Source organism: Pteropus medius, unplaced genomic scaffold, assembly GCF_902729225.1.
Source record: "Pteropus medius unplaced genomic scaffold, Ma_sr-lr_union100, whole genome shotgun sequence".
Taxonomy (NCBI): Eukaryota; Metazoa; Chordata; class Mammalia; order Chiroptera; family Pteropodidae; genus Pteropus; species Pteropus medius.
In genome coordinates, this window is record NW_024354500.1 from 20,856,644 (window position 1) to 20,871,989 (window position 15,346).

The 15,346-nt window shown below is 31.1% G+C and overlaps 1 protein-coding gene across 11 annotated transcripts in view; it reads right to left on the minus strand.

Annotated features, from left to right (window-relative positions):
• Positions 1-15,346, minus strand: part of FAM135A (family with sequence similarity 135 member A) — a 95,703-nt gene that overhangs the window by 12,100 nt on the left and 68,257 nt on the right. For 5 of the 11 annotated variants that reach the window (XM_039853215.1, XM_039853214.1, XM_039853223.1 and 2 more), the window contains 8 exons: positions 11,470-11,543; positions 9,957-10,111; positions 7,368-9,723; positions 5,651-5,811; positions 3,593-3,684; positions 2,991-3,088; positions 1,768-1,919; positions 120-230 (listed from right to left, as the gene is read on the minus strand). In XM_039853215.1, coding sequence (XP_039709149.1) covers positions 120-230; positions 1,768-1,919; positions 2,991-3,088; positions 3,593-3,684; positions 5,651-5,811; positions 7,368-9,723; positions 9,957-10,111; positions 11,470-11,543 — 3,199 coding nt within the window. The remainder of the gene's footprint in view (positions 1-119; positions 231-1,767; positions 1,920-2,990; positions 3,089-3,592; positions 3,685-5,650; positions 5,812-7,367; positions 9,724-9,956; positions 10,112-11,469; positions 11,544-15,346) is intronic. The other 6 variants (XM_039853220.1, XM_039853221.1, XM_039853217.1 and 3 more) reach the window with 4 other exon arrangements.

Genomic DNA, 15,346 nt, shown 5'->3' on the forward strand with positions numbered 1-15,346 from the left:
TTGAATCACCAGAAAGACATGTTGATTATTTATTTAAGGTTTATTTTATTTTTTTTTAAAGGTTTATTTTAAAAAAGGTTTTCAAGTGAATGTTTTCAAAATTGTTAATATATACTTACCTGCTTTATTACTAAGCTTGTATAAGAAAGTTTGGCGAGGGTCTGAATGATCTCTACATGTCAATTGCAAAAGAGAACCTGATTTTTTCCATTTCTGCATAAACCATAGACCTATAGAGTTATAAATAATATGTGAGTATAACGAAATATATGGTAACATATGCCAAGGTTATTAATTTTAATATATATTTCATTTCAAAAATGATATCTCCCAAATTAGCACTTGTTGGCTAACAAATATATTTGTAAAATATTTCTATTTTCTGATAACAAATATAAACATATAAATACATATATAGGTGAACTATGGGTTAATGGAGGGCTTACTATTTCTTTCTCAATCAGTAATAAGATAATGGTCTATGAAGAACAAATCTGAAGAAATTTTACCTTTAATTTGTTCAAATTATAAAGAAGTAGAGGAGGATAAAACTTTAAACATAGTATATTCAAATGCCTAAGCACTGAGTCTTCAGACTGTAGATAATTACATTCAGGTTATGGTAGACTTATTGTATAAAAACCAACTCTTAGAATGTACAATTAGTTAATGTTTTCTAGTAATAGCTGAATATAATTTAACTTTCATATTTTATTGTATTTCATTATATTATCAGTTACCCATATTTAAATTTATCTTCCTCTTATATGAAACCCTAATCACTCTGGAACTGGTTTTCAAGCTTGTGGAATATTCATTTTCATTTTTGGTGCCTCTAATATTACAGAGGGGAATAGGAAAGAAAATAGGAAAAAAAAATCTTTAATTGATTAAATCTGATTATTGTAAGCCTATCTGGGGAAAGATGCAATTCAAAGTATTGCATCTTATTCATATTGAGTTCTATCTATTATTTATGGATTTTATTTTTCTCAGTTCCTCTTTTTGAAACTGTAAAAACCTAGAACCGGATATATTTTGAACACTACCATTTGAAATGGGATACTAAGGAAAATGGTTTGATTTCTTTGTCAATTAAAGAAGTGAAAGAGAAATGGAAATAAGAGTTTCAAAGCTCAATGAAAAAAAAACAACAACAATGAAATCTAATTTATTCTCTCAATGAGAATCAATTGACTAAACTATAAAAACTGTTAAAAAAAGGTCTATGGGATAAACCAAGCCAAATAAGAGGCAAATCAAGAATCAAGAGCTTTCTTAGCTGGAATATTTAATCTAATCAAAATTGGGCTCTTAACTTTAATTTGAATTCTTTAAAAATTTTAGAATTTATTTTTTCATAACATCCCTTTATTGTTATCAAACCAACATCCTAGTTAACATTCTAAAATATTTTATAACTTTATAATATATTAAATATAGACATTTATCTGCTCAACTAATAGAACAGAATAGCCTATTTATAAGATAAGCATTTACTGAAAATATTTAGACAGTTTAATAAAAAAAAGAAAAAAGTTCTTGTGCCTTTTGGAAATATCATCTCAATATGAAAATATTCATTTTTGGAAATGACTTATGAGCTTTTTTTATGTGCATGACAAAATAGAAAAAATGGCTACATCTTTTGTTTCATGAAATTCCAAGTATGTGACAAGTTGGTTCTACAACAGCAAAAAATATTAAATTTGTACTTAAATTTTCTCCTTATGCCATATTTTTTATACGGAATGAAAAACCTTTTACCTGTATTAACAAGAGCACTGCTATTGTAGAGTGTACCAAGGTGAGGTCCAGAAAGAGATAGAAAGGTATGAAGTTTGTTGAGGTAATATTTAAACCTTGGCCTTGTAAGCACTGAACGAATAATTAAATTGCCCAACGAATGTCCAATAAAGCTTTAAGAGAAAAAGAATGACATTTCTCCCTTAGTATTAGTTTTTAAAACAAATACCAAAGATACTGTTATTATTTTACAGAGATGTGAAATGTCTAAAATTTTTAAATATCTAATATGTCTTAAAATAACGGTTTGATATTGGAGAAAATTCCTATTATATAACAAGTGTTTACTCAATAAAAACATTATTCATAGTTTATAAGTGCTTAGAAATACATTTTAAAAGTAATATGTTGACTAGATGATAAATTTGCTTCCTGAGGCATACAATTATTTAAGTCATGATTTAAAACAAAATAATGATAGTGTACCTCTAAAGGATGACATACAAGAAATTATACACTTGTTTCTCTTATTCTCTGGTCCACACTCAAAAGTGGGAGAGTTCTTTGACTAAGTACTTTCAAGGCACAGGTAAAACATTTGCATTTTCTTATTACAAGTCTAAGATTATACCAAAAGAATAACTAATATTTATAAAGTTCTTCACCTTTATTAAGGAATAGTTTAAATCAAAAGAGTCCTTTTGCTTAGCATTATTTTACAACGGATGGTATATGAATCTCTGGAGACAATTAACAGTGAAAGAAGAGAGCTTGAATATTTTTATTGTTTCATTTGTTTAGATATACCCATTTCTCTATAACCTTTTTTTTGGTAACAACTTTTTTGAGATATAATTCATACACAATACAATTCATCCATTTAAAGTGTACAATTCAGTGGTTTTTAGTGTATTCGGAGTTGTGCAACCACTACTGCTAGAAATCTTATACATTTTCACCACCTCAAAAAGAAACCTTGTACCTTTCAGCTATCACCCTCCAGCTCTAAGCAATCACTAATCTACTTCTAGCTATTGATTTGCTAATTCTGTACAATTCATATAAACAGAATCATATAATTTATGGCCTTTCCCTAAAACCTTTAAATTTCTTTTTCCTCTTTAAATTAATTTGAGTTGTAGTCTCCTAAATTTCAGAATAGGATAACAAAACTATTATAAATTCTGTTTAGTTATTCTATAATTTGTAGATATAAAATAGTTGTGTAACATTATAGAATTTACCTTATTTTTGAGACTGTTAGACTATATATCTGAATATATTGTATTATCTCATCCAGAAGGCGATCAGTCATGCTATCAAAATCAGCAAAAGTATCATTCTAAACAAAAGCAAAACAGACACTTCATGTACTAAATATGTATAATTATGCAAAAAAACTGAAAAGAAACATTATTTTTAATTTAAGTATTGAAAATATGGTTAAGGCTAGTGTTTTTTAGAGAAATTAGAGAAGTAATAGTCACTGTATTAAAATGAACAAAGAGTGAATTTCTAAGGAAAAAAGTTCAATGGTTTTAATAACGCTTAATTCATTTAGCTGTTAATTGTTTAGCCCGCAAGCAACATTTAACATAAGGTTATTTAGAATGGTTTAATAAAATATTTTTATAAAAATGTGAAATTCTACAAATTCTGCACATGTGAATTGCTCTTAAATTGAACTGTAAATCTTTTCTACTTCCTTGGAATATGTATTAATGTTAAATTTTATAGAAATCAGAAAAATTATTTCTACCACTACAGGCATTTTGTAGTAAGCAAATATTTAGGTAGCAACTAGTATAAAATTTTTGCTTCCACTGAAAACACTGTGATATTATACCTGATTTCTCTCAGACATAAGAAAATCAATTCTTCCTCCAGGCAGTCCAAGTTCAATATAAGTTTTTACTAATCGCAGATCTGCGCTGTTACCTAGAAAATGGACAAAATGAAAAATTATGCCTGAAGGATAAGATAAAGTAAAAGATACGAAGTGCATCATCATATATTTTTACAGTACTTAAAGACAAGTATATGACCTTATGCAAGTTTTGAATAGACAACGTACTCTGAAACAGAGTCCTCAAATTTTATTACAAAGCTGATTTCCATTAGACAATGTCTTTAGGAGGTTTTGCACAAGTGAAGAGCTCATTGACGCTTTCACTTTCCCACCTAACAGCGTATTAACTGTTGACCCTCACTTGGGTGAGTGCTTGCTATAATAGCTGTGAATGACTGACTGAAGTATTCTCCTTACCATTATTCCTCTAGATGATCACTTAACAAACCTTGAATGTATTTTAGATTTAATCTGTTGATTTTCCTTTGGTAGTAATGGAAATAAAAATCCATTTAAATAAATTAGGATAGTTTATTTTAATTACTAATTTAAAAGATATACAGAAATATAAAATATTTATATATAGACATAATACATAAATATAAAAATAATTATCTTTAAAAATTAGTTTTGTGGCCTTTTAGCTAATTCTTTTGGTTTACTCAGAAATATAAACATGTCATTATTAATTGTTGAATTTTTCCTTTAACCTTCCAATATTTATATCTTAGATATTTCATGCACTGACAGAGATAACTTTTATTCTTGGTTTTAAAAAGAATGCCTATAGTGTTTCACTACTAGGCTTATGCTGGCTGGGAATATATATATTTAATCATACTAATGAACTAGAACTAGTGCTATTTAAGGCTTAAACTTTGGTGCTTAGTTGTCATATTGGGAAATACTGAGTTTTATCAATAGTTTCTTACTTGATTTGCTGATGTAGTATATTTTATTAACAAATTTCTTTATATTTATTTGTTTGCATTTCGAGAATTAAATCATATTTGCTAGAGGGTTCTTTGGAGATTTTAAATATTAATGAATTTTCTGCAATATTGCTACAGTATTAAGTATATTTCTGTCAGATAGATCTACTGTTTTTGGAGTATGGTGTGATATCTTGTACATTATTTAGTAGCATGGTTAACTTCAAGGAACAAAATGGGTTATATTCTGTCTTTTGTTTTTCTTTCTATTATTCATATAACATAGGGATAATGTGATATCGTGCTTCTTGAAATTTCAAAGATGAATTTGCCAGAGATTCTATTGAACCAAAAAGTCCTGCTTTGGGCATAATTCTTTTAAAATTTCATTATTGGGGAGAAAGAGGTTAGTATTGGAGGTATTTTATTTCTTGAGAGTCAGTTTTTTTAAAGAAAAATCTCCCATTTCATGAGAATTTACTAGCTTAGACCTGTGTTTAGTATTTTTATAATACACAAAATCTTTTGTCAATTTGTTCTTATAGAATAACATTATAATATAGTAATACTCTGCTAGTCTAGACATATTTGGTATCTTCTAATACAATTCCCAATCAAGAAAAAAAGTCCGTTGAGTAACCAAAATAGCGATCATAAAACCACAGCACTAAAGCCAGGTATTCAGAATTTAAATTAAACCCTATTTAATTAGTGAATCTTTAATTTTTAGGTATTGATTTTTCTAGTCCATAAGGTTTAAGCTAAAAGGGAAGTAGGAAGACTATGAAAGAAAGACAAAATGATTGCCATGAGGTGATAGCTGAAAAAAAAAAAAAAAAAACACAACACAATTGAAAGAGAAGGCAGAAAAATCCAAAATTAAAATAAACAAAAATGCTGGCACATGGATATCAGCTCCATGGAAAATCTACTTAAAAGGAAATCTGACATTATACTTAGCAAAACTAAGCATAGTCCTGTTTTAGAATAGATTTAAGATTTAATTAATTTAAGCAATTAAAAAATCTTGTTTTCAGTTTAAAGATTATATAAAACTAAAAGGATCTATTAGGAAAAGAAAACAATTGAGTTGCTGTGGGTTACATGAGTGGATGTTTCATACCATCTAAACCATGCACACAGACAATGAGATGTACTCCATCTTCAGAACCGTCCTCTTCTTCCATGCTAAAATAGGGAACTGAGGAGGCCAGCAGAGGAACATCACTGTACATGAAGCCAGGGAGATTAAGTTGCTTCAATTCTTCTTTTGCCTGAAGGAAGCTGAAGCAAAATATTATAAAAGATACTTTTTACTATTATATTAAGTTTTTAGAACCAAAAAGACAATCTGCTGAATTTATGGAATTACAGAGAAGAGGAAAACCAGCAATATTCGATTTTAAAATAATCAAAATACGTGGGATCACCCAAATGATTCAGAAATCAGAGAGCAATTTTCTTTACTATTTTTAGTACATTTTCTGATCAAATACATTGGGAACTTTAAAAAGACAATGAATATTTTAAACCTGAAATCACTTAAAATATTCTTTTACTTGAAATCAACTAAGAAAATATTAGGAGTGGAGTTATGCTTTCTACAAAATTTTATATTGTATTCATGGAAAAGCTGGGAGAAGTACTGGAAAGATGATAATCTGATGCTTATCCTGTAATCAAATCTTGTCCTCCCTGCTCCTTTTTAATTTTACATAAACGGAAGGGAAGGAGCTGTTCCACAACGTGTAAAAACAGTGAGAATGGTATAGTATTTAGTAGATTAGATATTTGTGTTTTTCTCTAAAAATGCCAACAAGAAGCAGCAGAACCAAGAGGGGGATGTGACTAAAGATAATTGATGGCATACACTCATTTGGAATGAGTGACTAACCAACTTGGGGACTGCAAACATCAAAAATTATTAACTAAAAATTTAAAAAAATCATTAACTATTTTAAGATTATAACATTTGGATGGATAAAAGTAAAACAAAGAAGCTGATGAACACTAAACTGGGTAGGATACACTGGGTGAAGACCATATAGAAAATGTTTTTCATTAATGACTTCAGAACAGTCGAAGTACCCAGAAAGTGGTAAAACCTTTACCCTTCCAGCATACTATAAGTCTTTAATAGGCTGTTATCACCTCACTGGTTTCACTAGCCTTCAGCAATATGGACCTTAATTATGTGTATAAATCAGAATAATTTGGGAACTTTAAAAATCTACTGTAGACATGGCCAGACCTTTCACTCTAGGGATTATAACTCCATCTGGAGTTAGGTACAAGAATATTTTGAGAACCAGTACCAGGCTAGTAAACCTATATTGTCCTCAAATTCTTCTGGATTTTTTACTAGTCCATGAAATCTAAATTCTGGAAACCAGTGACTTAACTGAGACAATCTGGGTCCAGTAGGCTTAGCAAGTTTCTACTAACTTCTTATTCATTACCTAATATTATCCTTTTTGCTAGATGTACTTATAAAAGAACTTTTGTCTGGCAGTTAATGGGGAAGAAATAAGGTACTGATGGAAAAAAGGGTTTTAATCTCAACTATTCCATACTTCTAACATAAACTACCAATGGAAAATTTATATTAGGAATGTCTAGCCTATAGAACAGGACAGTCATACAGGAAACTACAGGTCTGTCAAACTGTATAATGAGTCCATTTCTTCATTTTAGATAGCTAATCAAAGAAGCACATTTTATATTATACAAACCAGAGAACATAAAATATATGTTACCAGAGAAATAAATAAATAAATGTGTATATATATGTATAGTTCTTTATATGCATTTAGCACATACTATTGTGCTCCGTTACTTACGCTTGTATTTGAGGTTTTGGTGAATTTTCATACCAGGAAACTGATGAAGTGAAGTTGTACGAAGTGCTGCTTGGCTGCTTTGTAATGGCAACAAATTTACTTTTAGAAGAATACTTAACACTACAAGGAGACTCTCGCAGTGCAGATGGGAAGGACAAACAACCAGAAGTACAGACGGTAGGCATATTTATACCATCCCTCAGAAATTCACTGTTTATTTTTTCAGATTTTATAAGTCTTTCTTCTTCTACTGTCTCGCTGTTGGTATAGTGAGCATTTACTGTTCCATCCAGAGCTGAATACTCTGTTTCTTCATAATACCCATTTTGAACCATTTGATGATCCTGTTCTTCCTCCTCATCCTCTTTACCCTGCTCATGCTGAAGACTACTAATTCCTTTTTCAAAAGTTTCCTTCTGAGGGCTAACTGAATTGCTGTAGCTAATAGCATACATGTAAGAAATATCTGTACTGTTTTGAGAGCCAAAATAATTTTCCACCAGCCCTTGTTTTACCATATCTGGACTGGCTGAAAAAGGGTCACTTGTACCCAAAGAAGTCTCAGTTTTAATTGTAGGGGCTTCTGAATTTATTTGTTTGAGATCACTACTTTTTCTTTTCACAGTTCTATCTTCACTAACTTCTGTACTAGTAGAAATGGAACCTGAAACAACACAAGGGGTGCCTAAACAAACCAGTTTTGAATTTAATGTAATTGCTGTTCCTGCAGAGTTATTAGATTTATCAGGACTCTGGGAGTCTTTACACATAGTGTCCAAGTTAGATTTGGAGCTGCACCTACTTTTCACATCACTGGAAGTATCTTCATCTGAAAAAACAAATTGTAAAGGGTCTTTAGTGCTTGAATTTAAGGAATGTATTGCTATAGATTCATTGTCCAAATGCCCTGAAAATATGACACTCTGCTGCTGCAAAACAATACTTGAATTTTTACTATCATCACATTTTGGCAAATCAATTGTTCCTAGAGTTGTTAATACAGTTTTGCTATTGCTTAGGTGACATTCAGGTACAACAGTTTTCTTAGAGTTTTCGTCAGGTGACAGTTCATCATCAGAAGGGAGAGAGTTTATAGATGTCAAAGATGATTGTATTTCACTTAAAGCACTTGTACTCTCAGTACAATGACTTCCTAATGAAAATTTTACATTATAATCAGGTTTCATCAAAAGCTGAGGAAATAATCTTTCATTATTGTAAGGACCTTGCCCTTGCACAGTTTCATATACTACATCGGGGTTTGGATGTGTTGCAAAAGAACTTGGTTCACTTTCAACACCTGAATCTGAAAACCTAGATGAGGCATATGTGGCATTAATATCTGGTAACTTAATTGTATCTCCACTTACTACAACATGATATTCTTTTGTAGAAGAAGCAGACTGATTACTTCTTAACTTAGCTAATGACTCTCCAATAGAACGATACTTAGCTTCCTGCAAAGCTTCCTTTTCAAGTGTTATTTCTATAGATTTAGATTTACCATTAGATTCTAAGGACTCAAAGTTGGGTAGTTGTAAACTATCCACAAATATTTCATCTTGTCGAAGCTCTGTCCAAGGTCCTATTTTAACAGTTATTTTCTCTCCACTGAAAGGATCTTTATTACAGGGCTTTAGTTCAATTGTTCTAACTCCTGCAGATGGGACTGTTTGATGATCATGGCAATTGTCTGATGAACTTCTGGTTGCCACACTTTGTTCCACTTGTGTAATTTCACTATCGTCCTGGGAGATATCAAGTTTACCTGAAATGGACAAATTTGCACAAAGATTTAGGCTGCCAGAGTTCAAAGGATCAAACAGGTCTGGTTGTATATTTTCAATATCTGGAGACTTTTGTTCAGTTCTCTCTGTATTAGTTGGCAAATAGCTAGCTTCCTTTTGACTTGTCTGTCTGACGTAGGTCTTTGGGTCAAAATTATATCCACATATTGTGGGATCCAGACCTTCTTTCTGACTATGTGAAGAATTGCCTTCAAAGCTTTTAAAGAGATCATTTGATGCTGTACTTTTCAAACATCTGTAGCCTACCAAAACCACAGAATCCTTAGAGTTCTGTTTTATTATTTTTTTTGTATTTTCAGATTTCACAGTTTTCATGAGCTTAGTGACCTTAACCTTGGATTTATTTGATTCTTCATTCTTTCCTTTTAGAGATTTTGTTAGCTGCTTTTCACCTTCTGTATACCAAAAACTGGAGGCACCAGCAAGTCTGACTTTCACCTCTGGGCTAGAAAGTCCAACTACAGAGCTTTCTTCAGTCTCATATTTATCCATTCTATTGGACTCTGATCTCTGAAGATTCTGAATTCCCATCCAGGGTGTATCTAAGTCTTTTATCCAAAAAAAAAAAAAAAAAAAAAAAAAAAGATTCAGGTTTAAAACAAGTTGTGTGCACTCATATGATTAAGACTACTTTTTCTGACTATAACTTTCTAATATCCTCAAAAATAAATAAAACTAGAGGGGGAAAAAACAGCCCCACATTAGGGAATGGTTTTATGTATGTTAGGAAGAATATACTGAAAATGACACACACAGCTTACATATTTTAGATTATACTTACCTTCAATAACTGAATCTAAATACCTATCTTCAAAGATTATAGGTAATGAATTGAGATCTCCATCTAATTCACTACATTCAATAGGTAGGGGTGGAAGAGAACTGCAGAAGGAAGTATTTTTGATAGCGGTGCACATCTGTAGATGACTCTGAGCACTGAAAAATATTTCTTAAGTCAGACTGTAATTTTAAAAAATTACACCTAATTTCACTTTATAGACTCTACCCATTCCCATTCCCCTCACCATTCCTATGCCCCTTCCTGAAGATGTAACCTCTTTATGAAAGAGCTCTTTGGTTGGAGATAAAAACTGGTAAAATGAAAATTATGATTGTTGACAATATATTATTGGCTTATAAAATTATGGTTTGTTGATAAATTATTTTATTTCTATTATAGTCTATACTTTTTAATGTTATTTCAAAGTGAGTCATCTATGCTTAATATCTGAACTTCCTAATTGCTGAGAATAGCATATAAGAGAAATACCAGAAGCTCAAATGTCTACTAATGACTTGATAGTGTTGAAAAAAAAAACAATGTGTTCCATGGCTATTGCTACACTTAATACATTTTTGATGAATACAATTAACAGCTATTTAAACAAGGTACATAACTTTCTAATATAAAAGAGCTTTTTAAAAAACATTTCTCATGGAAAATTTCAAACAAATCAAAGTAAACAGAATATTAAAAAAACCCTCCATTCAGCTTCAACAATTAACATTTTGCCCTTCTTGTGTTATCTATTCCCCCACTCACTACCTATTCCTACACTCTGTTATTATTTATCATTTATTTTTTAGGTAAATTCACATGTATTAAAATATACAAATCTTAGCTGTACAATTTTGACAAATAGATACATAATCAAAATATTTCCATCTGCTCAGAAAGTACACTCAGGTCTTCCCAAACCCCCAGCCCAAGTCAACAAGACAACCACTATTCTGACTTTGTTCATCTTAGTTTTGCCTATTCCATAACTTCATATAAATAGAATCATATAGCATTTACTCTTTTATGTCTGACTTCTTTCGCTCAGTACAATGCTCTCAAATTATTCTTTAAAGCCCAAAGAAAACTGATCTAAATATATTCAGTATGAAAAATAGAAGGCATCTATTCTGGATATTTTAATTGTAAATCATTTACATAACAGAAATCAGTGCCAGTCAGAACACATATGAAAATCTATAATACAAAAAAATGAATGTAAGAGATTTTGACTTGTGAAAATAAAGATACAACAAAATGGCCTGTATGGGACTACCAAGGTTATAGATATGATATGGAAGGAGAAGATAATAGTGCAACATGCTTCTTTATGTAATGTATGATCTTAAATGAATTAATAAGATTAAACCCAATGTGATTAAATGAGATTTCTGAATGTCAAATTCTACTTTCATCATTTTAAAAATTATATATTGTATCACTGATAAATTCTGAGATAGGTTATCTTATGTAAAAGGAAATAAAATCATTTTAATTTTGGATTTATGCTACTCACTGAAGTTCCTGGTATGCAATGACAGCATCTCTTGGGTGTTCAAAACAAAAGAATGCCTCAGAAAATCTGCGTACCTGAAAAAGTCCAAAGGGAGTATGAATAACATGACACATTTAACAAATCAATCAGGCATGGAATCAGGTGGGAAAGAAACCTCCTCCATTAGGCCTTCCATAACCACCCCTGTGATAATTAATCTCCCTCCTCAGTGTTGCCAAAGCACTATATTTTGGTACTCACAGAATGTAGAGTGAGAAATTTGGGTTTATGTCACAGATCCACTGTTTATCTTCCTTGAAGACAAGGATCTGTTTGTCTTATTCACTGTCACATTCCTAGTCCCGCAAATAGTGCCCAGCACATGGAAAAATGGTAGAATCAGCTAGCACTTCCACCATGCTATGTGCCAGGCATCCAAGTATGTGCTAACTGAATTGACTGACTTTCTGGCATTGCAACTTTGGGCATTTTACCTTTGAGCTTTGGATGACTAATTTTAAAATTCTACTTAATATCTATTCTATATATGAGGTTGTTATGAAGAACAAACAAGGTAAAAACAAACTATTGGAAAGCATTTTTTAATCTGGGAAGTATATATAAATATAAGCTATTATAATTGCCATTACAGCATTCACTACATTTTTCCTTAAAATAACTGTATATGAGAATTGTCTCCCCTCTGAATGTGTAATGTTCTTTAGAGTAGGAACTATATTTTGATGATTTTTGTTATCCCCAAAACTTGTATCTTGCTATGTACTTGGTGAATACTGGTCAAATCTAAATGTTTCTTCCATCATATTTGTATTTTGACCCTTTCATTTCTAAATATGCAAGGAAAGGCTTTGTCAGCTATTGGAGCAATATGAAGCGACAGTAAGGAGATGAAAAAGGTGTTTTGTTTCAAAGGTACAGGGAGGAGAGAAAAATTATTTTACATTTTGAAATTATATTACGCTTAAGATTCTTTACTAAAGGGAAATATGATTTAAGGTTCTTTGGTTTTAAACATAAAATGAATTGGCAATATAATACTCATTATCAAGATCTGGCCAGTTGAATTTCTGACTTACTAAACCTGTTTCCCTAAGCGGATGAGACTGGGTCTTCAGAGGAATAAGTCAATAAGGGAGGTGGGAAAAGGGAGGTATGAGCATCTCTGAGAAGGATGCAACTTGTTCTTTACTTTCAGATGTTGTCCAATTGCCTCTTCTTTCTCTTTAACACTGAGGAAAAATACCTGCCTGTCTGTTTATCCGTTAGAGATGTTTTCCATGGGGGCTATAAAGTATAGAGAAATGCTGCCCTAAATCATCTGGATTCCTGAAGCTGCAACTGAGCCTGCAAAACTGGCTGGTTCCTTTTCCTTCTCTCCCTATCTTCTCTAATTCCTACAATAGCAATAATTTCTTGACAGCATCCTAGCTACCGGGCTATATGTTAAGCACTTCATTTACATTCTTTGACTTATACCATATAAAAACATATGAAGTGGATATATCTTCATTTAATAAGTGAGGAAATGGACACAAAGAGATTAATAACCTGGCCAAGATAACATAACTAGTAAGCAATTAAAATGAGATTAAAATAAAAATTTGAGGAATTCCAAATCTTGTGTTCCAAACCACTTATCTCTTCCCATCTGTATAAAGAGTCCCTGTTACCAGAAAGCCTTTTCTTTCCTCTATGCACCCATACAAAGTTCTCTTTCTAAATTTTCTCCTGCCATAATTTTCATGCTGTAGCATTATGTAATAAATATGCCTGTTAACTGTATTCTGTGTCCATAACTAAAGTATGACTGCCTCTTGATGGCAGCACAGCTTAATTTGGGGCAAAAGACATACATAGAAAAATGTTAAATTTACAAATTCAAACTCAGAATATAAGTAATATATATTCTGATAAATTATTGTGGTATTAACATAAAGATATACAATAGATCAATGAAACGGAAAAGAAATAAAAACATGTTTGCAAAAAAAAAAAAAAGTAGAATGTTTATACTATCTTTATTCATAATAGCCAAAAAAATAAAAACAAGCCAAATCATCAGCAGGAGAAAAGATAAATGAACTTTGGTATACTATATACTGGAATACTACTTGACAACAAAAAAGAATTACTAATACATGAAACAAGGGAGAATCTAAAAAACAATTACGTTCTGTGAAACAAGTCAGACACAGAAAGAGTACATATTGTATTGCTGAGTCTATTTATATAGACTTTTAAACACAGATAAAATTAAATTATGATGAAAGAAATCAGAACAGGGGTTGCTTATGGGGATTGGGAACTGACTGAAAAGCAGCAAAAGGTAACTTTCTGAAGTAATGAATGTCCTATATATTGACTGGGGTGTTAGTGACCTGGATGAACAGATTTGTTAAAACTCATTTGATTGTACACTTAAAATTTGTGCATTTCATTGGATTTAAACTTTACCTCAATAAAATAAAAATAAACTGTCATTACTTGATGATAAATGCACATATTCTAACACCTAATAGGCTGGCACAATAACATCCATGTTCTACTCCTTTCACGTTCTTCTCATTTCCTGGCTATGTAGTTTACAAGATTTGTTGTGTTTCACTGACACTGAGAGGTGGTCTACTTGCCTATCTCACTTTGATCAAGGACAAAAATAAATTGCTAGGTTTCCTAGATCATATAACCCTAACTCTGCAGGATCTTATTTCTCAAGAAGATTGAATTCAACTATGAACATCACCCTCACTTATGTTTTGAGAGACAGCCATTTTTTAATCCATACATAAAGCTTTCACAGGAGGTTTTATCCCAAGTAGTTTGTGTAACACTCAGCTTTTGTTCATTGGTTTGGTAAGGGTTTATTTGTGATCACCATAACAACTTATTGTTTTGGTTTTTAGAGCATCTTTACAAAGTTTGTTTACATTGATATTCACTTGCCAGTGTAATGTCCCATTCCCAGGGATAATGACTAAATGTGTGTACATATCTTTGACTCTTGTTTCCACTGATTTTGTAAGGTAACCTCTAAAAGCATCTAAAACACTACCACTGACTGAGGTATTTCAAGCTAATATGCCTTCTCTAAGTATTTTTCCAACAGTGATAAAAGCTTTAGTGATTCCATCCCCTGAGCATTTTGTTTTGGCATGCACTTTAAAGTCACTTAAGAAGAATATTTCTTTCATTTGTCACCATGTTTCACATTACTCTAATCTTTGATTTTATTTTCTATTACCTTGAAGAAATATATTTTGCCTTATTTTGTGTTCAAAATAAAGTTGAGAGCACTCAATAACATGAAAATGTTGTGAGAACTTAACTATGAAGTAGTTTTCTCTTTTTTGCAGGATAATTTTTTAAGGGGGCAAAAAAACCTCACTTTACATAAGTATATATGACAATATTAATTAAAGACACTAAAATTTATTTCTTTTCCTTTTTTTATGAGTTGTTAAACAGAAGAGGTAGATATTAGATTTTATGCATAATTTTCAAAATGTTACCTATGATAATTCAAGAAGATTATATTACAGTTTACGAAATTTAGATCTCTTGAATGCAAAGTTTCTGTGCTAAACTGCTGAGGATTATGAACTTTTTAAAAATCAAATATATACAATATTAGACATGAGAGTCTACTATAACATAGAGTAGATATACATATTAAGTAAATTTAGATTAAAAAAATCTTTCTTTTCCCTTGCCATGTGGATTTTTCCCACTATATGTAATAAATTAATGATTCCAAGAAAACTATACTAATAGCAGCATAAACACAATACTTTCTCGTAATTAAAAAAAAGGGGGGTTGTTATATCATTTCAAAATTTTACCATAAATATAACTGAATATATTTGTCTTAATTTACAAG